The sequence below is a fragment of the Phyllopteryx taeniolatus genome, chromosome 14, assembly GCF_024500385.1.
Source record: "Phyllopteryx taeniolatus isolate TA_2022b chromosome 14, UOR_Ptae_1.2, whole genome shotgun sequence".
Taxonomy (NCBI): Eukaryota; Metazoa; Chordata; class Actinopteri; order Syngnathiformes; family Syngnathidae; genus Phyllopteryx; species Phyllopteryx taeniolatus.
The window spans coordinates 17,767,282-17,790,866 of NC_084515.1; the positions used below are offsets into that span (position 1 = coordinate 17,767,282).

The following is a 23,585-nucleotide window of genomic DNA, read 5'->3' on the forward strand; positions in this document are numbered from 1 at the left end:
ACCTTTCCCTAGAAGACCCGTACTGCTGCTCACCAATACTCACTTCTGCCACTTCTCTTTCCCATAACTTCATTGTATGACTGATGAAATGTATTCCACTACAACTCTGCATATCGCCCCTGTTCTTATAAATGGGCACCAGCACACTTCTACTCCATTGCTCGGCATCTTCTCACACTCTAAAATTCGATTAACAACCTGGTCAAACACTCCGCTTCCACCTCTCCTAGATGCTTCCACACCTCCACAGGTAAGTCATCATGACCAACTGCCCGTCCATTTTCCGTCCTCTTTAGTGACTGTCTATCATTCCCTTTACAAATCATTGCTACTGTCTGGATCCCTTCTACACTTGCTCATTTATCAACTCCTTGAAGTGTTCTTTCCATCCATCCGACATACTACGAGCACCAATCGGTCTAAACGTTTCCGTCTCTATCATGAATCACCCTAAGCTTCCCACCTCTATTTTCTTTGCCCAGCCAGCGCGTATAGCTCCTTCTCTCCCTGGTTACCATCCAAACTGGCATACAAGTCCTGAAACGCCTCCTTGGCCCTTGCCACCTATACCTTTGCCATGTGTCGCATATCCCCGCGTTCTCGTCTCCTCTAATTCACGTATAAAATAGTAAATGACCCTTTATTCCGGTTACAACATATCTATAAGAAATGGTATACATAAGCAATTCACATTGTACATTGTACCTACACTTCAACACAACAACAAACAAGACAAACAAAGAGCAATTGCTGGGGAGGAGTATTCATTTTCAACAGCACCGCAGTCATAATATAGTACAGTGCATCCTTGCATTTGACTTGTCAGTATTTTGTATTGTAGTTACATTTGTTTAAGGTGAATTCATTAATTAGTTGCCATCTAGTAAACAATACATTCATGCAAGCCTGCTACTTTTATGATAGCATTTGATCTCATAATCCAATGGATGCCTTGACAGAATTCCGTTGTGCCGTTGATAACACAGTCTTAGATATTCTTTCCTCTTTAATTAAATGGGGTCTGTTCATGAACGGACCAAAATGTAGCAAAAAAGTTATTTGGAAAATGGCACGGCCTTGAATGGCCCTTTTCCGGAGTTTCCGCCAAACCTTCGATAGGCACGGCAACAAACATAACATCTCCCCAACAGCAGCTCGAGCGCAAACGGACAAGAACAGATGCAAGACAATTGCAATAAGAAAAAGAAAGCTAACTGATTGAAAGGCAGGACGGAAATGAAAAATTATGTTTACAAAGAAGAAAGGGTGTTGTTATTCATGAGTTCATGTTCGTGCTTAGCATTCAGAGAGTAAGGCTGCTACTGACTGCACTTACTTCTTCATTCAACTAAAATGGTGTAAAGAGGAGGAGGAGGAGGAGGAGGAGGAGGAGGAGGAGGAGGAAAAGGAACAAAGAGGCTCTCCAAACCAAGAAGAACTAAAGGAGGTGCAGGTGGGTGTTAGGGGGTGAGGTGCATAAAACACCTGAATGTGAGTGAATGAGAGTCACGGAGAAGAGGGAGAAGGTTGCAGTGGGGAATCTACGGGGTTGCAATGTTCCCTCAAAAGCTGGAGGCACAACGGCTATCCAAATACAAGAGATGAACAGTTATTACGTCAGCTCCGCTCGCGTCTTTTCTGAATTGATTTTTTTTGTTCGGAGCAGGGAATATAGAATTGAAATAAACCAAATAATCTGTGACACCTTTTATGACGCAGGAGCTAGTCAAATACCATTCTTTGTTATTTTAGTGTCAATACATGGCTGAAATCGGCATTTATCTCGCAAATGCATGGATTTTGTAGCACCAATATATGCAATTGACAAGTGATATCGTTGAAAACTATTTGCGAGTTCCTGCTTTCCCCATTTATACAGGTATTGTATAAAGTTATAATGCCAGAACCTTCTCCCTTAAAGATGTTGCTTAAGCATCGATGTTTGCATAAGGTGTCTACAGACATCAAATATTCTGCTGTATTTTAACTCCATATTTCACCTGGTGTAAATTAGTAGCTTTGCCTGTCATTGATTGTTGTTGTCAAACCTGTTTAAAATGCCCGAGCATTTTAGAAGACACATTTCTCCAGAAACAAAGAACATAACTGGGTTTTTTTCCAGTTACTTTTTCTAGTCCTGCTGTCTCGTCATCTTGGCTGTAAAATAGTCGAGAATTCCTCAAATGCGTAACTTATACTTAACTTCAGAGTACTATTAAGCAATTTTCGTCATTATTATTTATGAGTTAAATGTATCTTTCGTTCATTGATTCATTTGATTTCTTTGTTGGCTATTTGAGAGGAAGCTTTCCTATTTTAAAATGCTGGTGGAAGGTCGGAGTTCGACACCGATGCCCATTGATTGGCCGACAGAGACCGGAACGTGCAACCGCCTCCTCACAGCAGTAGCTTCTATTCCTGTGCGACTATTATTGGTTTCTATCAATAATCTAGTGCAGGCGTTGGTGGAACTAAATGTTCCCCCCTTAAAATTCCCCAGTACAGTCATATATACTGTACGAGGACGCACGTGTCCAAACAGCGTCATAAAGTCATAGTTGCATGTGTGTGAGGCGCTTAGAAGGTGCGCTGTCTCATTCAGTGTAGCACTTTCTGTTCGAGACCAAAGACACAAAATGTAGGCTGAGACAGAGAGGATACTTAGGTTAGTGTTTGTTGACAGATGATGTCGATACACAGCAATCCACTGTGCCACCTTTTTCTTGTTGAGTTACGTGGCAAATGACACGACGTCTTGAGGCTATTGTGTCAGTTCTTATGGAGCTGTCCGCATCCTGGCAACACACCCAAAGCGGGAACGCTAATGAAATCAGAATGGAAAGTATCAAAGCGTGCCCTTGTCAATTCAAACAAACCTTTCCATTTTCTGCAGGGAAAGAAGATGTGCGTATTTGAGGCGAAGACATTTTTTTCTTTAAGAGGACAGCATGGAACCGCTTGATGCGATGCTATAATACGGCAAATACTGCCATGAAACGACTATATGAACTGTTCAAAACTGCCGCATATCTTAAATCTAAGTGTCATTCAAGATGCATAAATGTCAACAATTACAACTTGCCAGGCTGACTTTCGCTTCCCAGAATCTCCAAAAGTAGAATCCAGATGTCAGGGTGACGAATCCTCTTCCAGTTTCCTGATGAATTCCTTAATAATGCTACGATGGGGCGAAACCTATTTTGGTAGTTTTGGTAGCTGCGCTGATTGTGCAACTATGACCTTATAAATGGTTACACTGTAGGGCTGGGCAATTATATGATCCCATCGATCATGGAGCATTGCTAATAACGAGCCGATCTGCAAGGTACCGTCGAAAAACGACATAACAAACCTGTTCATTCATTTGAAGAAGTGCCGCCCGAGTGATTATGTGGAAAGCGTAAAAATGCGAGCGGCTTCAGGACCGCCTGCCGCTCACAGCACAGCACAGCACGTGTAGCATGAGCATTTAGCCACGGCTAGTGGTGAGGCCACCAGTCCAAAGCAACGATGCATCATGTCATCACGGTTTGAAAAACGGCAAAACTGTTCATTGTTACTACTACAGCAGATATTGTTAACTGCACTGCGTTACGTAATAAGGATTCTCAGCACTCCAATCCCCCTTATGTCCCTCTCTCCCTCAACCAGTCACCAAACTGTTTGTGGTCACTGTTCGACTCCTTTCCTTTTTGATGTATTGGGTTAGGACATATTAAGAGCAGTTGTTGTAATGTAGCGTGACAGAAATGATAATAAACTGTCATCTCTCTATTGCTTTTTTCTTTGTTTTTGTCCTGTTCACCTGCATGGTCATGCAGAATGGTGGCGCTGTGTGCCTTTTATGATGGAAGTCTTTTTGGGGTTTTTCGGTCTTATCACTATCCCAGGAGTTGATGCTTCTCAAACAGAAGTCGGTTCATGGCTAAAATGACCTATTATCATCATTTTTACAGTATTATCACTGTCATATTTTGTATATTGGCATATTCTTGTGGCTGAACTATCTGGCCAGTCGTATGTCTGCAGAATTATAATTGAAGAAATTAGATTGAAAGTCAGGAGCTACGTTAGAGCCCCTTGGTATCATTTGAATTGCTTCAGTTAGATGTTCCATTAGTTTGCCCTCTCTATGTGAAGTGTTAAATTTGGGCAATACACTGGACTGGATACCACCGGCTTAGAGGAAACATTGTCAACGATGAAGAGTAAGTCGAGGACGTGTGAAGACGGTCAACAGAAGGGAGAGGGGTGAATCGACTGGCTGTGGATTGGAATCGAGGTGGAATTTATTACCTGTAGGAAATGGCAAGTGCGCTCCTGCCGCTGACTGCCCTTAGATTTGACTAGAGCTCTAGCTAGGTTTAGGTTACCGGATCCTGCGCTGGCTCGGAGCTGGTTGTGGCTGCTGTTGTTGGTGTAGACCTCTCGGGCCCTGCTCACCGTTAAGCTCGACGACCATGCCCCTTTCTTCACAAGGGGCACGTCCACAAGACCCAGAGACAGCAAGGGACCACTTCCTCCACCGATACTGCCACCGATGTTATTGCTGCTACCACTAACTGGCACACAGGAGGATGGCGCTGCATACTTGACATCGTTGTTGCTCCGGGAGGCTCTGAGTGCGGAATGGTGGCGCGAGTGGCCATGATGTGCATGGGTGTGTGCGTGCTCACTGATTGTGCCGTAAGGGTCCATCATAAAGTATTTTTGTGACTGGGGGAACTTGTCAGGGTTGTTGCCAGGGTACCGACCCATTGTCATTGCTATAGGTGAAGGGGAAATGGACGGTGAAGGTGAGGGTGGTGGTTGGTGGTGGTGAGGGTGGTAGAGACACAGCTCCCGTTCCAGGTTATCATCTGAGCTCCAATATCCAGAGCCCGGTGCGGATGCTGAGCCGTGGAGCTGGTGGTGATGATGGTGGTGGCTTCGATGTTTGGGCTCCGCCGATCGGCAGCGCTCGCGACTCTTGCTGCGTTTCCTCTGGCGCACTCCCATCGGTGGCGCATCACCCTCTGGACTTGCCCTTGAACCACCACCACCACCTCCTCCACCACCAACACCACCATTAACACTCCCATTATTGGCCCCCTTGACAGACTGTGTGTGGTGTGGGCCCTCCAGTGAATGTGACTTGGTGAACAGTTTCTGGACTGAGTGGACCAGGTGGCGAATCCTCCCTGGGCTGTCATTGTTGGTGTTGGACCCGATGCCCCCACTCTGGGCCAACACTCCTCGTTTGTATTGCAGTGTATGGTAACCATCTCTGGAAAATGATGGCTGATGCTCAAATGGGTCTGCAAAGTTTGCTGGTACCCGGGCGGGCGTTTTACCTCCATAGCCTCCACCACCTCCTGCTCCTCCTCCTCCTACATACGGTACCATGGCCATACACTCATCCTTTACCTCAGGATGGTGAGATGAGGAGGTGGAATGGCATCGTCGAGGAAAGGTTCCGTATGGGACAATGCTGTTACTGTCAGATGGGTACGAGCTGCGCTGAGCATTGTAGTAGGACAGCTCAGTTGGGTGTGGCACAGCAATGGGAAGCGGCATGTCGATCTGACTAATCAAGTATGGCTTGCGGTCAACATGCTGACCGAGCGGATCATATATTGGCTCGTAGGACATCACATGATGGTGACTCCGGCTACTCGAGAGGCCTTTCATGATGTGGGCGAGAAGGGTGGAAACAAAGCAGGAACGATATGGATGAGCGATGCCAGGCGTGTTTCTGCGTGTTCACAGAAAGGCTTTGGATGACTTTCCCTGAGAGGAGAGCTTCAGACTCTGAAAGAGAAGAAAAGAACGGAGGTAAGACATGTTGCATCAATGACCAACAGTTTGATCCTTTACAAATAGCCGCGCTAACAATGACAAAGGAGATTTGCCGAGGTTAGGTATTGATTTAACCTTTATGCATCCAGGTAAGTCCACTGAGAACAAATTTTCATTTGCCACCGTGCCGCCAGATAGATACAGTGCAGCATTTTTCTCGCTGTCACAATCAGATCCTGTGATATTGCTTAGATTACACCACACAAATAGTTTAATAACAATGGCAAACAAACATAAAAAGCGTAGTAATGTTTTGGTTTTTTTTTAAGAATTGTTGGTGAGAATAAAGTGGCTTTCATTTAAAAAAAAAAAGTGACAGCGCAGTTGTCATGACAATTGTTGTCATTCTGTCAGTCTTTGGTAACTTTGGAGAAAATGAATCTGAAGAAGAACAACAGGATTTAAACAGTAGCTGAACATCCCCCAACCTATCTTTTACCATCAGCCTTCCATTAAGAGCCACATGTACCAATGTACCAGACTGCTGGGTTGATGCTGTGTGGAGGCGTGAGGACGAATGAAAATAGGGCTGGGATCAAGTTATTTTAGGCTAAATGAAAGCTGGTGAACAAAAATCCTTTGAGTCACCCTGTAGTTGGATACCAACACTGGAGATGGACTGGGGCCAGAGACATTTACATTCATAACAGCGGATCATCACACAAAAAGTAAACGAGACTAAGAAGTTATAAAAATCCTTTAGTTTAGCTTCGATATCATGCAGCCTATATACTGTGTATATATTATACGTGCGCGTGCATGCATGTGTGAATACGTTGTTGGCCAGTAGCAGTCGCTGTCTTTAATATCAAATAGCTTTTCAGTAGCAAAGATGTTTTTTGCAATATTGCAGTAGCGTTCACAGACACTACATTTCCCCAGGAATAAATGCATCTCTTATGTTTGGTGTCACCTATTACATTGCTATCCTTCGGCGTAAGCCAGCTTGTGCTGAGTGGTACGGAATATGGAAAGCACACAAGAGGATAGAAATGGGAGAGGGGGCAGAGCAAAGCAAAGCAAATGTATTTATATAGCGCATTTCATACACAAGGTAACTCAATGTGCTTTACGTGATTAAAAGCATTTAAAAACAAAGGGAAAAAACATCTTATAAACATTTAAACCAGTACAATTAAAACAGCATACAGTGCAAGAAATATCATTTAAAAGTGGAAATGCTCTAAAAAGGGAAAAAAGAAGAGTTTTTAACATGGACATGTTGGCAATGTATTCCATTTGTGTGCAGCATAATAGCTAAATGCTGCTTCATTACCAGATAACAAGCAACCCTTTATTGCCCAGTGACTGTTTTTTGTCAATGTCTTTCTGTCTCCAAAGTGTCTGTTGTCGTACTAGAGCGCCTCCAACTACCGGAGACAAATTCCTTGTGTTTTTTGGACATTTACTTGGCAAATAAAGATGATTCTGATTCTGATTCTGATTCACCATGTTTGCGTTGAACTCTGTGCTCCACTATTTGACCTGAGTCTGTCGATCTCAGAGGCCTACTGGGTTTATAGTCATTAGCATTTATTTCATGTATTCAGGACCTAAACCGTTTAGTGATTTATAAACCGGTAGCAGAACTTTAAAATCTATTCTAAAGCTGACTGGAAGCCTGTGTACTTTAGAATTGGAGTAATATGCTCTGACCTCTTCGTTCTGGTCAGAACCTGAGCTGCGGCATTCTGAATGAGCTGCAGCTGTTTAATGCTCTTTTCGGGGAGTCCAGTCAGAAGACCATTACAATAGTCAAGTCTACTTGAGATAAAAGCATGGATGAGCTTCTCCAGGTCTGCTGGAGACATGTAAGCCTCCAGTCTGGATCTGTTCTTCAGATGGTAGAAGGCAGTTTTAGTAATTGATTTGATATGACTGTTGAAAGTCAGGTCGGAATCTATCAGAACAGCAAGGTTTCGGACTTGGTCTTTGGTTTTTAAAGAGAGTGACTCCAGGTATTTACTAACATCAATCCTCTTTTCTTTATGGCCAAAAACAATTCTCTCAGTTTTGTTGTGGTTTAATTGAAGAAATTCATTGCATTTATCTCCTGTTAGGTGTTCTGGAGCTATCTGATTCGGGGGGGGTTGTGAGCTTGTCACAAGAGTCAAACACAAGAGTCAAAAGGCAGAGTAGTTGTCCGTGCCTACACAGAAACCACAAAAAGAATGTATGTACAACAAGAGACATCACAGCTAGTATTGATCCAAGTTCGGTTGCCATCTACAATGTGCCCAAAATGACCAATGTGATTTAGCCAGGGCCTTCAGCTTTCCCAAGCGGTCACTAGGGCGTAAGAGGCAGCTCTAACATATCAACCAGAGGAGGAACTTTGCTCACTATTCCTGGGTCATGGTTGTAGGAGAGGTTGAACTGGAGGAAAAAAATGGACCTTTATACACTAGAGAGTACCAAAGTGCCTCAGCGGTCCCCTCGACACACATAAACAAGACTGCGAAGAAGCCACTGCTCACCCTGTGCCCTCTAATTGCCGGTCAATGCCGAGTACGCCTTTCGTGACTATGAGTACTAAAGGCTACTTGGTGAGAAGATTCACATGGTTGTGTAATCCCACATTTGATCAGCGCACAGGCACTCCGGAGACCCAACATTTTGTATGCAAGCAATTCAAAAGTCAGTTTCCCATAAGATATCCCCTTTAAAGAATTGTCCTCAACTCATTGATGTTGGCAGCACAAATAACAAAAACCGATTGACTGATTTAGACGAAGAGATGTCTCCAAATATCTTTGTTGCTCGCTTGTCTGTTAAGATGTATCCAATTCTAGACAGTTTCTTTGTCACACAGGCAGCGTTGTGTCTTTGTGTCATGCATCACCCACTTGACCTTAATTTGTAATATAAGAATGAAGTCAGTAGAAAACTCTCTCTCTCTCTCTCTCTCTCTCTCTCTTTCTCTGTGTAAATATTAGGGGTGCAATGATTCCCATATCTAGTATAGTCTATTGAAATTACCAACATTTGTGTCAACTCAGAAGTGAAGTTTTATCATTAAATGTATCTGGTGCAGCTACACCTGCCTCATTTGTTTTTGTGCTGTGCATATTTACAAGGAGTTTCGCCTGTGTGGAGTTTGCATGTTCCCCCGTGCCTGGACCGTGGCTCTTTAACAGCTACTCTCTTAATACGATGCATTTGTCTGACAAAAATGTTGTTAATCCGCATTTCTTGGAACGAACCTATTTTCTCTTTGAATTCCACACATATTATTGAACGGTACCATTATTTTCTTGAAATGTCCAGTGGTTTCATTCCTTTTAAAAGGCATTGGACAATTCCACACTTTTTATCCACAGGAGGTCTCTCCTTTTCGCCCCATTGTGCATGTAAAAAGTCATAATCCTTTAATTAAGCTCACATGGAAAACAGTGATAGAATCTGTCTGGAATAAATACAGGAGAAACAACATGCAAACACTTCCCCAGACAAACTAAAACGTAAATGCTTATTTGACTCAACTCCTACATGCATAATAATTTGGAACCAAGTGTATCACCTCGTAGCAACAGTAAGTGCATGACATCCGCTCTTATTCACAAATTAGTTGCCATAACAACACAGACTAAATTGAAAGTGCACTCTGGATGTAGTGCACCGCTCAGCAAAGAGAAGGTTAAGAAGTCTGAGGAAGAAGAAGCCATCCCTTCAAAATTCATATGCTCTAAATGTCATAAAGACTCTTTGAAACTGCTAATAATCCAATCAAAGCATTTGTCTGACACCTCGACCCTTTGGAACAGTTAGTCACAGCACTTGACTCTGTGAAATGTGAGGCTGACTCCAGTGCTTTCATTTATGACTCCGGACATTCTCTTTTCCTTTCCATTTTGGCATGTCACATACATCGACAACATGGCATTACAAGAAAAAAAGCTTGGAGAACAAGTGTAGCTAATTCATATTTTTCTTCCATCTTCCAATCAGTAGAAGAAGAAGAAGAAGAATCACCATTTATTGTCCTGAGCACTGACGCTGCGGTGTGCCCATTCACTACTGTAATTCAGTAGAGGAGGGATGGAGGTTTATTTCAATCCATCCATTTTCAATATGTCTTCAGGGTCACACCTTGCTGGAGCCTATCCCAGTTGACTTCAGGCGACAGGTGGTGACGAAACTACTATTCATATTAATAATCAAAAGGCTACCTGGCTTACACATTTCGCAGGCTCTGGAGAAAGAAAAAAATAAATAAATCAAAAAATATAGTAGGCTTGTTGATGGAATAATTGACTTACTTGATAAAATACCTGGGGCATGTTCTGGTCAAAATACCCACAGGGTCAAGAACTGAAGCACACTTTTCATCCTCTTTTTATAAATCTCTTGAGAACAGTTGGCTTTGGGGGACCGGTCCTGTCTCGTGCAAATGATTCACTGCTCAATCTCTATTATGCGGTGTGCCAATGTGAGTACCGTGAGTACTGGGTAACATTTGTCGACCCGCCCCCCAAGAGCTGATGACCTTTGCATTCCTTCCTCCTGACCCTCAACCAGCCGGTCTGACACAGGAAACCTGGTTTATATAAACTGAGCCATAAACTGGTCAAGAGTCCTCCTCCGGCCATTCTCAACGGCTTCTCCAACAAAGAGCTTTTTCTGTGGACTGACCTCATGACCAAGAATTTGGAAAACCCCCTTTTCAAATGTGACAGTTTGGGACAATTGACGCCAATGTATTAGTTAGACAGGCCACAATGGAATTATTTCTCACCGACCTTCGCGGGAACTCACATGAAGTACAAAAGACAATCTGGGATCATTGGTGGAGTACGGTCGACGCCCACTAGCGTTCAAGAGTCGCTGCAAGCTGACAATTATTATCTACAGGTTAGCGTGTTCAATGTCTGTTTTGATATTTCACAAACCCTGCACGAATGCTCCAAGTGTATATTTTGATACCCATGTCGCTAATGAATGCTTTCCTAAATGTCTGCTGTCAAATCTGTTTGTCAACCAAATACGATGATTGTGTTTTACCTCAGACAACACAATGTTACATGACGGACATTCAGTGTTCTTAGCCACCAAACCAGGTTGAAACCCTCATTGCATATGTTAACCATGGTGTGTGAGACAATGCAAAAGCTGGGACTTCATTTTCTTATTTTAGATCCACTGGATTTTCACCACAGACAACTTTAGAGTGAAATTCAATATCAGAGGTGCGCTCTGTTCTTCCTGCTCTGGTCTTTTGGGCACCTCCCTCTAAGTACAAAAGACCGACTCCTTTGGTTTTCTTGCTCTTGTTTGCAAAGACGCTGGCTCCCAGCCAAAGCCCCACTCCTCACCACGAGGTGTGTGTGGGGGGCCAAGACGGGCTAGGCCCGGCCAAATCGTCCTTGCCGCTCCAACAATTGCTGACCGCAGAGACATTCTGCCAACTACACCTTTGTGTGAGGCTGAGTCACCAGCGAGGTGAATCAGGCAGGAAGAATTTGTGTGCGCAATTTCTCCCTAAGCGCGTTGAAAACGTCACCCAGGCACTTCGGCCACTCTGCTATTGTTTGTCTTTTTCCCCTTTTTGTGTCGACATCCTGTCAAGTCAGCGGCAGAACAGACCCGCCTGCCTCACGTGATCTTCGTTGCGCGAGTACAATTTGCTGATTACCAAGTACAAATTAGTGCATAATAATTTGGGATTAGACTCACAATCACAGATATTCCCAGTTTTAGCATCGCTCAACACTCATTTTACACTCTGGACACGAGTTCAGCCTTTTTCATGAATGTTTACCCGTACTTTTTCGTAGTTAAGTCCCTTTTCATTTGCCCTGTGTTTTTCATTAAATTTCCTTTAAAATTCCACTTCCCGTTGTGTACTGTATGTGTTTGAGTTTCAACAGTTGACCGCTGAAATCGAGAACTCATTATTCTATTCATGTAGTGAGGCTTCTAGATGACAGAGATTGATCGAGGTTTTTCGTCACTTTTCCTAAAATTTACAAATATGTAAAGACACGTGGTGCCCTATACGAGACAAAGATAGTTTGATTGTAACCTTCTGATGTACGTTGAATTACACCGGAAGTAAATGCAGGCGTTTACTTTTGGACTCATTCCTTTTCCAAAATAATGACGCTTTTATCCAAACCAATATACGCTACAACTGTTTGGCATTGACATTCGAGAGGAATACAAATCCCCTACAATGTCCTTCTTTTACCCTCGATGACTTTTCTTAGAGTAACCCAAAATACACAAACATATTTTGTTTGTAGTGTGCAGATCCAGATACCAACTGTTAGGTCACAGTTAGGCCAAAATCTGAATGGCTCGCTTCCAAAACATTTTTTGACAAAGGAATGTCACAAAATATACTTTCACATTTTATGGATGATAGGTTTTAAAGGTGACAACTCAAACAAATGTCTCTCTATAGTGTACGAGAGGAAGTGCCTGACTAATGAAGAACGAATGTGTCTATTAACATCATCCTCTTAGCCCTTCCGTCTTGAAAGTGTTTCCCATCATTTGTAAGAAGTCCAGTCAGCCCGGAAAAAAAGCACACTGTCAGAATCAGCGTGTTTTTTTTCCCTCTTCTGCTCGCCCACTGACTGACGTGATTCAACCTAGCCTTTATAGCAAGGGATGAGGAGATGTGCGTGGGCACCTGCTTCTCCTTCTCGCTGCCTTTCGATACCTCTCACTGTCCGTGCTTTTCTCAATCTTGATGCCTTGTACGCAGGGCACGAAATTAAATTTGTGTTTGTGCATCCCTGTGAAGCCGACAATAGACAGACAGATAAGGGAACAGCTCAGTGGTGGGATGTGTGAAGGACTTGGGACCCAAATGACCAGATGACTGTGAAAGAAGCGTGAATCATGGAATTTGACACCTATCTTCTCCCATCATTTCCTTATTAGTACGGGACACTAAATGCTTCCAATTCTCATTTTAATTACACACACATTGCTTGTTAGTGGAACGAAACAATATTAAAAAGATATCCAACCACGTGAATTTGCAACAGCAACATTAACAGTAAGTGTTAATCTACTAATGATATTGAAAATGATGGAAATCTGTCATAGCCACACGATGCAGAACTTAAAGCTCCGTTTCGGTGTCAGTCTGTGATCTATTGAAGTAATGAAATGTGATTCCGGATTGATGTACGGGTCACAAAAATCAATAAAATGCAATAACAAAATCAAGAATTTTTTTAAACGATCATGATTTGATTCTAACATGAAATCAGAAGTTGGAAAATTTAAGCAAAATGTATTTTTTGTTCATGAAAGTTGAAAAGGAATAATGAAAACTCAGTCAGTAAGCGGCAATTCAGTCGTACTTTGGCTTGAATATTAGCACTTGTACATGACCAAGGGGGCCGCAGGTACACCTGAATTGATTGGACCAGTGCGCATTTGCATAACACCAAGCCTTTGTTTTTTGGGGGGGGGGGGGGGCGCGGCAGCAGATAGGGCTCGAGTCGTGTTCATTCATTCATGAACAACTCCTTCAAACGAAATCATCTTTTGCGCGCGAACGTACTGAACGGAATCACTTCCATTCCGTTCTCACTTTCGTTGAGCTCAACTGCGAGCCTGTGGCCGGGGGCGGTTCTTGATACGGGCGACCAGGGTAGCGAGCCACAGTGTCATTCTCGGGGTGGCGGCGCTTCCCCGCCAACGTACGCGTTTAAAACGTGTCGTCGGCGTTCGGCGACAATGTGCCGTCAACCCCGCCCCCCGTCATTTGGAAATTGGACCGAAACCTTGACTCTGGTAGAAAAATGCACGTATGTTAGTCTTATTAGTTGAAAAGGAGATACAGGCCATAAGACAAATAAAACAGGCCATTATCAGATTTTTCAATGGGGTCATTTTCTGGGTCAAACTGAGAACAAGCGCATCGTCAGAATTACTTCAAACTTCACAGAAAACAAGAAGAAGAATAGCTAATCACGGACACATAAGAACAAGGATCACCTTGCGCAAAACAGTGAGAAAACACGATATCGATGGATCCTCCGCTAAATTAATCAAATGTTCAACCCAACAGCTGCACGATACTTTTTTTTTTTTTTTTTTTTTTTTTTTAAATCTCATGGATGTGCAAATAGTAGACTAACACGAACACAAAATCCTTCCATAGCCGCCTCAGTCATGGTTAAAAATAACAGCAAAACCTTGGCAGACGGGTGCACGCAGCAAACAAAAAAAGACTTCGTTTTTGATGGTCATGTTATCATTTTTTTTTTTTGTCTAATTCCCATTTTTAATGTATGACACTAGGACAAGAATACAATTCAAGGATCTCTAATTAAGGTTGTTGACTGCAGAGTATCTTATCATATGATTATTGTGATATTTTGCCAATGATACCAATAATATTATAATGATATGTTAGGTTTTGTTCTGTGTTTACAGCTGTGATGCACATCAAATACACAAAACACAATTCAATATGATAACTAATTGACCTAACTAACCTTATGTGTCCTATTACTATTGTTTTTTTCCAGGAGCAGGAACAAAATTCACACCCATGAGTTGAATAAAAACACTACAAAACACAAATACTTGTAATTAGACAGCTTAAACATTTCACTGTGTAATGTTGTGTCTTCCAATAATAAGTACTTCATGAATACTTTCTGAATTTTATATTTGGGTCATGAATAGTAAGAGCATTGTCATTTGTCACATACTCTCGTGATCAGTGATTCGCAACCAGTGTGCCGCGGGACATTTTCAAATTTGACTTCATTACTCAAGAAATTATTTCTTTCCAAGAAGTAATGTATCTTTATTCCTCTATTTATGCCAGTGAGGCGTAGTGACGGACAGAACAAATAAATGCGCTTCCGTTAGATGGCAGGAAGGACGTACAGAAATGAACGTATCCACTTTTGTGACATGTTTGTTTGTGGGTGTGCCGTGAGTACATGAAATACAAAAATGAGTGTATTCAATGAAATATAGGTTGAACATGGTTTGCAAATCATTGTATTCTGTCGTCCCAACTTCATTGGAATTGGGCGGTTGTACAACATCTCTGCGGAACATGGGAAGCTCAGCTATTTTGACAGCCTTCCCAACGTTTGGACTGTATTGCCACAAACACAACCGTACTGCTGTACGCGGAAAGTGTAACCATTTGAAATCACATTTGCATACAAGTCTTTGCCCCAAAACGTTCAGTCAGAGTGCTACGAATCCATTCTTCACCGCAAGCGCTAAACTCACCCCATCTGCTATTAAAAAAAGGGCATTATTTGTAACATGTAATATCATAATATAGCTTCCATAAAACAGCTAGATAGGGCCACTAGCACATTGTTAGGTGGGGCAAAAATGACTGACTTTACATATGCCAGAGGAAGACCGAGATTATATGAGGCATTTCACCGGAGGCGTATTTACGGCTTTGTGAATCGAGCTCGTGAGAGCCTCCAAGATGTGTGGCGCGGCATTAAATAGCACGGGTAAAACAACCGCTCCACAGCCTCTTCGCAGTCATGCACAGATCTGTAATCCTATTTCACGCAACACGATATGTCAACACTGTAGGCAAGCACTAACTCTACAGGACTTGTGCAGCAGCGCCAAATGTCAGCTCAAATGGAAAAGCTGCATTCTGTGTCCTGACAAACAACGACGTCTTCTTCACAAACAGAAAATAGTTGACCAGACGCCAAAGGGATCAGATTCGGCACTCGGACTTTGTGCCGTCTTTCAATAAATAGGCATTGTTATGAACAGTGACATTATGTTTCGAAATGTTGCTTGGTGTACCGACAATAGAAGAAATCTTCTCAGAAGCACATATGTGCTTTCTGTATTTACAAAAAGTCATTTCTATCGGAAAAAAACGCTCCGTTTACAACGAATACCCAAGTTCTGTTCGAGTGCAAACGAGCATCCCTCCAGGATTGAAGCTTAGCGTTAGCCACTAAGAACAACAATCTCTCATGAGTTCATGTATATGTCATAGGTTCGTGTAATAGCTTGCAAAATAGGAACGACTGATTTGTTAAAACATTTAAACAGAAAAATACAATTCCAGTTTGTAAAACGGTTTTTTCCCAATGCATGAAAATATTGTTCCTGTGACTGCCCAAGGCTCACTTCTCTGTCCTCTTCCAAAAATACATGGACTTAACTAGCACGTATTTGTTATGTATTGTTTCTATCCATGCATCCATTTTGTTGGGTAGGGAGCATAGATTGGAGAGGTGGCTCGACGGGAGCGCCAATCTGTAACCTCTCTTAGGGATCTTCACCCGGATGCCGACGCGCTCCCCCCTTCGTCGCCTTCGCCTCCATGCGCCGTAGACCGCGGCTGTCCCACCGGTGAGTAACTCGAAGAAAAAACTGAGCGCATTTGCGAAAGTTGGTGAAAGAAAGTCCCAGGGCAGACTGCCTAACGTTTAGCAAGTCTTCCCTTGTGTAAGTGAGTTGCGTCATGTCTCCAAAGACGAACGAAAAACACAAAAACAGAGCACGGAACCGAGGTGACCGCACGGGCAGGCGCCATCTTGAAAAATGCTGATGAGAAGTGTCCTTTTCGTGTTTATTTAGGACATGATAGTTATGATCATGTATCAATTATCATGCTATGAGTGTAAGAGGCCCGTTCTCTTTTGTGTTGTTGAATTCAGTTGCTCGATTTGTGGGTTAGTCGTTTGTCACTGTGATAGGACGCCCTTCAAACGGGATAGTCCTCAACTCTCTTGGGTGAGTGTGCGCCACACAGAACTGGCTGACAAAGAGGGAAGCCCTCCCTCAGTCCCTCATTGCTCACCCTCTTTAAGTCGTTCCATCTGACTAAGCGGTACCCATGATTTTCTCTGCCCTACTTTTTCAATTTAAAAAAAAACAGAAGCACAGTAACGAATTGAGAAAAGACAATGGAAATGATTTCACGGCTCACTTATTGGTGTCATATGGGCATCGTAGTCAACCGATCCCAGGTTGAGCAGGTGTACGTACCACTTTAGCTCAACAACAACATTCTTGAAAAAAATGATTGAGTGACTGACTTTCCAATGAATGGCGTCCGTCCGTCTCCTTGCCCAAAAGACGCTTCAACACAACGGAAACTGGGAAGGTAACAAAAAAAAAAAAAGAAATGAAACTAGGAGTTCAAAATCACATATCTTAATTCTAGCGGCACGGTGGACAACTGGCTAGAGCGTCTGCCTCACAGTTCTGAGGACCGGGGTTCAATCCCCGGTCCCGCCTGTGTGGAGTTTGCATATCATGTTTACGTGAAAGTGGTTTGTGGTGCAAAAAAGGTGGAACGGCTGCCGTAGAGAAATGAGCCAAATCAGCTGATTGAGTGGCCGTAAGTCTCAAAGCTCATCCGGTGGGTTGGTGGGTCGAGAAAAAGAAAAAAAAAGTCAGCACCAGGCAACAACCACTGATGCTCTTTCGAGAACCACATCCAAATTGTTGGGTGCACATTTGGTAAGAGTAGACTCATCCAGTTGTTTTTTGCGTTTTGGTTTGCTCTGTTCTCTCTCTGTCCGCCGAGATAGAGCAACCCTACCCGATCCCTCCTCTGACCGCCACCGAACCGCTCAACGCCCCCCTGCAAGCTCACCACAGAACAGGCCTCGTTGGACAACAGCGGGGCGCTCGGACTCGCATTCACACGCTGGACACGTTCAAAAAAGAAAAATGAAGATGACGGGGCATGAAGCGCGTGATCTTTCACTCACAACAAATTGAGCAGTGAATGCTGAATGGGAAATGAAAGATGGAACACTTGAGTGTTGCAGAGTCCACTCTCAGTGTGGCAGAAACACAAAATGCAAGAATGCCTGTGCTGGACTGCACTTCTGTGCCTAATATAGAATTGACTACGGTACTCCAAAATACCTGCGAATGGCTGGCAACCAGTTCAGGGCGCCCCCCGCCTCCCGCCCGATGGTAGCTGGGGTGGGCTCCAGCGCCTTTGAGGAGAACGGATGGATGGATTCCAAAATACACCAACCCAAGGCGTGAACTTTGAAGGGGCAACGGTGACACAAATAGAACACTGGGGAGCTGCCTTCAATATGACTGAAGTGAAAAACAGTGGGAACCGACGTACATTGCCAAAGGAGACACATTTGGATTAGGTTGTACTACCTCCCCAATTAGCGGTACGAGACCAATCAAATCCAAGTATAGTAATTCGTACTATTTGTTTGTTTTCTTACTTTGAGCCATTTGCATTCTGATTGTGTTAATAAAACAGTCTTACATGCATGTGCAACGGAAAGGACCCGAGCAAGTATGACCACATACTGTACGATACGAGCACTATAAATATGGTTTCGCTCGACACGCCCCCTTGACGGATGTACTTCGATGGGGGGGAAGTTCTGTCGGCAAGTGGTGATCTTGAGTCGATTGTAGTTTGGTTGCAAGATCGACCGCGACGACTCGCAATCAAAACGCCGGCGCAGGAAGTCTCAATCTGCTAGTCGCTCTCCAACCGAAAAATAACAAATACAAACATTTGAAAGAGAAAGACCCTGCCGAGTTTTAGTGCACTCACGCATGCATATTCACTTGTGAAGAAAAGTTCAAACTTGATTGACACCTTCCTCCCCTTTAATAAATGCTATTACCTGAGCAAAGGACCCATGTTTTCATTGTTCCTTTGTTTGTTTATTTGTCTGGCTGTCAACAGAAACATAGCGGACAAGAATAAGGGTGGTACATTTTGGGGTTGAACCATTTGACAAATCATTTTGTACATTCACCAATTGCCCATCAAATTGCATCTTTCCTGTTTGGATGATGGTTATTGTTAGCTTATTATATATTGAATTGATTTTTGGAGCAGACTCGGATGGCTGGCAGGGTACACCCTGGACTGGTTGCCAGTCCATGACAGGAAGTGAAGTGATGACAGTAACACATGAGTCTAATATGTGCACATTTTTGACTAACGAGTAATCTAACATGTTACTATTCCCAGACGAGTAATCGTCACTGTGAGAGTCAGACAAGGCAAAAAGCCGAAGCATTGATGAGGAACCCCAATGTACACAAGGTCACCAATTGACCGTGGAGCAGCGTTGCAAAATTGGCAAGGTTTTTTTTCCTGTCAGCAGCAGTTTAACGGCAGTTTCAGAAATCACATCCATAAGGCTGCACCGGAACAAACGATCCACAAAAACTTGATTCATCGGATGCTTCGGAAGGTGATCAACTCAAAACTTTCCACGCACCAACTGGATTGTTGAGCATCGTAGTCTTCCGCTTGAAGCCTTTGAAGCAGCATTCAATCTTCATGGGGACAATGAGAAAGGAGTTGAACAATGCTTTGATGGAAGAAGGGAGCAAAACAGGACAAACAATCAGCACGCCTTTTTGAAAGTGGCATGGAAAACTGGAATGACAGTGAAGCCTCTTTGGCCAAACAATTGAACACAAATAAGTTTCCAACTCTCCACATTTTAACATGACATCCAGTGATACCAATATCAAGCTACAACCACAATTCATACTACACGTTCATTTTAACACCTGCTGGTAGACTATATTAAATGAGTTATTAACGTCGATGTTTACGTTAACTTGTTGAACTTTCTAACTCTTCCTCCACCTGCTCCCTGCTTTCGCGGCAGATCACGACGTCATCTGCAAACATCACGGTCCACGGGGATTCCAGTCTCACCTCATCTGTCAGCCTATCCATCACCACTGCAAACAGGAAGGGGCTCAGGGCTGATCCCTGATGCAGTCCCACCTCCACCTTAAACTCATCCGGCACACCTCCCCACTGTTCTGCCACCCTCATACATGTCCTGTATTATTCTAACATACTTCTCTGCCACTCCAGACTTCGGCATGCAGTAGCACAGTTCCTCTCTGGGTACTCTGTCAAAGGCTTTCTCTAGATCTAGCTCCTTCTGACCTTCTCTGTACTTTTCCATCAACATCTTCAAGGCAAATAATGCATCTGTGGTGCTCTTTCTAGGCATGAAACCATACTGTTTCTCGCAAACACTCACTTCTGTCCTGAGTCTAGCCTCCACGACTCTTTCCCATAACTTCGTTGTGCGGCTCATCAACTTTATTCCTCTATTGTTCCCACAGTTTTGCACATTACCCTTGTTCTTAAAAATGGGCACCAGCAGACCTTTCCTCCATTCCTCAGGCATCTTCTCACCCGCTAGAATTCTGTTGAACAAGCTGGCCAAAAACTCCACAGCCACCTCTCCTAGAAGTTTCCATACCTCAACAGTTATGTCATTAGGACAACCTGTCTTTCCATTTTTCATCCTCTTTAATGCCTTTCTAACTTCCCCCTTACTAATCATTGCTACTTCCTGGTCCCCCACACTTGCCTCTTCTCCTCTTCCTTCTCTCTCATTTTCCTCATTCATCAACTCCTCGAAGTATTCTTTCCATCTAGCCAGCACACTGCTGGCACCAGTCAACATATTTCCATCTCTATCCTTAACCACCCTAACCTGCTGCACATCCTTCCCTTCTCTTTCCCTCTGTCTGGACAGCCTGTATAGATACCTTTTCTCCTTCTTTAGTGTCCAACCTACCATACATGTCATCATATGCCTCTTGTTTGGCCTTTGCCACCTCTACCTTTGCCCTACGTCGTATCTCCATGTATTCCTTTCTCCTCTCCTCGGTCCTCTCAATGTCCCACTTCTTCTTAGCTAACCTCTTTCCTTGTATGATTTCCTGTACTGTGAGTTTCCACCACCAAGTCTCCTTCTCGCCTTTCCTGCCAGAAGATACAACAAGTACCTGCCTGTCTCTCTAATCGCCATGGCTGTAGTGGTCCAGTCTTCTGGAAGCTCCTCCCCACCACCAGAGTCACCTTCCACACCACCATTCTATGCTGCCAAGCCACACTCTCCCCAACCACTACCTTACAGTCGGTAACCTCCTTCAAATGACATCGTCTGCACAAGATGTAATCCGCCCGCGTGCTTCTACCTCCGCTCTTGGAGGTCACCCTATGTTCCTGCTTCTTCTGGAAAAAAAGTGTTCACGACAGCCATTTGCATCCTTTTTGCAAAGTCTACCAGCATCTGTCCCTCCAAGTTCCTTTCCTGGATGCCGTACTTACCCCTCACTTCTTCATCACCCCTGTTTCCTTCACCAACATGTCCATTACAATCCGCGCCAATCACGACTCGCTCTCTGTCTGGGACGCTCAGAAGTACTTGGTCTCGCCCCTTCCAGGATTTCTCTTTCGCCTCTAGGTCACATCCTACCTGTGGGGCATAGCCACTCATCACATTATACATAACACCCTCAATTTCAAGTTTCAACCTCATCACTGGATCTGATACTCGTTTCCCCTCCAAGACATTCTTAGCCAACTCTTCTTTTAAAATAACCCCGACTCCATTTCAATCCTGCCCCTGAATTGCTCGCCTTACTGCCTTTCCACCCGCTCTCCTGGACACACAATATATCAACCTTTCTCCTAATCATCATGTCGACCGACTGCCGAGATTTTCCCGTCATAGTCCCAACATTCAAAGTGCCCACATTCGGTTCTAGGCTCTGTGCTTTCCTCGTCTCTCTCTGCCTAAGAACCCACTTTCCACCTCTCCTTCATCTCCGACTGCACCACATCACACTTGATATCACTGGAGTCTTAAATGACATTTCAGCTTGGGATAATAATCATTAGCCAGTAGTGCAGCAACAACCAGAATGTCCATCCATCCACCCATTCTCCTGAGGCGGGTCGCGGGCGTGCTGGAGCCTAATCCCAGCTGACTCTGGGCGAGAGGCGGGGTACACCCCGGACCGGTCGCCATACAAACAAACGAGCATTCGCACTCACATTCGTACCTACGGACAATTGACGAGTCTTCAATGAACCTAGCGTGCATGTTTCCGGGATGCGGGAGGAAACGGGAAAAGCCACGCAGGCACGACATGCAAACTCCACATTTCTCCTGTCTTAGAGTTGCACCTCGCCTTTGAGGGCGCCCATTATGCTGACGTAGCCCTCGGTGAAAATGACTTTGACGCCTTGGGACCGTACAGCTGCCGTCAAACCGACGAAGACGAAATACACTCATTTGCAATGGACCGAAAAGCCCAATTATTAAGACATTAACAAATGACAGTTTTGCTATAATTCTAATGAATTGAATGAGTTTTGTAAACACAAAAGTTTGTTACATTTGATTTGATTGAGGAAAATGTTTTTTCAATGATAGGTTTGACCTTTTCGTCCATTTTCGTGAAGTAGAATGCGTAAATACCGTACTCGTGTTTTCCGAGCTGACGCACGCACGCACGCACGCACGCACGCTTATCACCACCAGTCGGTCCTCTTGAATGGGAAGCCCGCAGACCCCTCGCCCTCTCAGCCACAGCCACAGGCGGCAATCTGACTCAAACTCTCGACGGAGGCGGCCAAATCCCAGCACCGCATCACAATTGACAACCTGTTCCATACTTTGTGTTGTTCTGCTTTCTTCCGAAATGCGACTGCGCTGCGCTGTGGCAAAGTGTCAGGACGCAAAAGGGGCACGAGAACATGACATGACTTAACGTAAGGACACTGAGGTGTTTGTTTCACTTCTTCCAATCATTTGCCGACATCTCAGCCCCACACAAAGTGTTGGGTGAATCCTGCAATTGCACGTTTCGCAAAGGTGAAGGCATTGCGCTGTTCGCCGTCAGACATTCGGCAATGCTGGAGAAAAGACAGACGCCGAAGACGCCGAAGACGCCGAATGCCGTCGTACACACGCGAGCCCCGGTTCTGCTCCCCGCTGCGAGGCGAGGCGAGGCGAGGTGAGTCATTCGTCGTTACGAACAGCGCCTGGCGTCCCGGTGCGAGCTGGAAGACGAGCTTACCGCGTTCAGGTCTTCACATCGTCGCTAAACACCTTAGCATCCAAAGTGCGAGCGGTCACCGGCGGAATGCGCCGACGTCAACGTGTGGGCATCAAGTGGCGAAAGCCTGCGAGCGCGCGCGCGCGAGCGAGCTGCGGCCAGGGCGCGCGCTTGCCGCACGCGCTTCCGGAATTGTCTTACAAAATAAAAGTCGAGGCCAGTGTCCTCCGACTTAGTCACAATTGCACCATATTGTATGGAGATCTGTCAACTCAATTGAATTATTATTATTATTATCATCCATTTTCCATATTGCTTCTCCTCACGCGGGTCGCGGGCGTGCCGGAGCCCATTCCTGCTGTCTTCAGCCGGGAGGCGGGGTACACCCTCGACCGGTCGCCAGCCAATCGCGGGGCACATACAAGCAAACAACCATTCGCACTCACATTCACACCTACGGGCAATTTAAGAGTTGTCAATGAACCTAGCGCGCATGTTTTTGGGATGTGTGAGGAAAGCGGAGTGCCCGGAGAAAACATGCAAACTCCACACAGGCGGGGGCCGGGGATTGAACCCCGCTCCTCAGAACTGTGCGGCAGATGTGCTAATATATAGTGGCTATGGAAAGTTGGCAGACCCCCTTCAATTGTTCACTCTTTGTTATATTGCAGCCATTTGTTCAAGTCATTTAAGTTCATTTTTTTCCCCCCTCATTAATGGACACACAGCACCCCACGTTGACAGGATTTTTGCACGTTTATTAAAAAAGAAAAACTGAAATATCACAAAGCCATAAGTATTCAGAGCCTTTGCTGTGACACTCACATATTGAACTCGGTCGGGTGCTGTCCATTTCTTCTGCTCATCCTTGAGATGATTACACTGCTTGGACCTGATTAGGAAAGCCACACCCCTGTCTATAGAAGACCTTACAGCTCACAGTGCTG

At 44.3% G+C, this 23,585-nt stretch overlaps 1 protein-coding gene across 7 annotated transcripts in view; it reads right to left on the reverse strand.

Annotated features, from left to right (window-relative positions):
• Window positions 1–22,800, reverse strand: part of dlgap1a (discs, large (Drosophila) homolog-associated protein 1a) — a 53,741-nt gene extending 30,941 nt beyond the window's left edge. For 6 of the 7 annotated variants that reach the window (XR_009791819.1, XM_061797874.1, XM_061797873.1 and 3 more), the window contains exons 1-2: window positions 22,660–22,800; window positions 4,297–5,790 (exon numbers count right to left, since the gene is read on the reverse strand). Coding sequence is in view for 6 of the 7 variants with exons in the window: in XM_061797874.1 (XP_061653858.1) it covers window positions 4,297–5,670 (1,374 nt within the window). In the remaining variant the exon portion in view is untranslated. The remainder of the gene's footprint in view (window positions 1–4,296; window positions 5,791–22,659) is intronic. The other variant, XM_061797875.1, reaches the window with a different exon arrangement.
• Window positions 22,801–23,585: the final 785 nt, after the last annotated feature.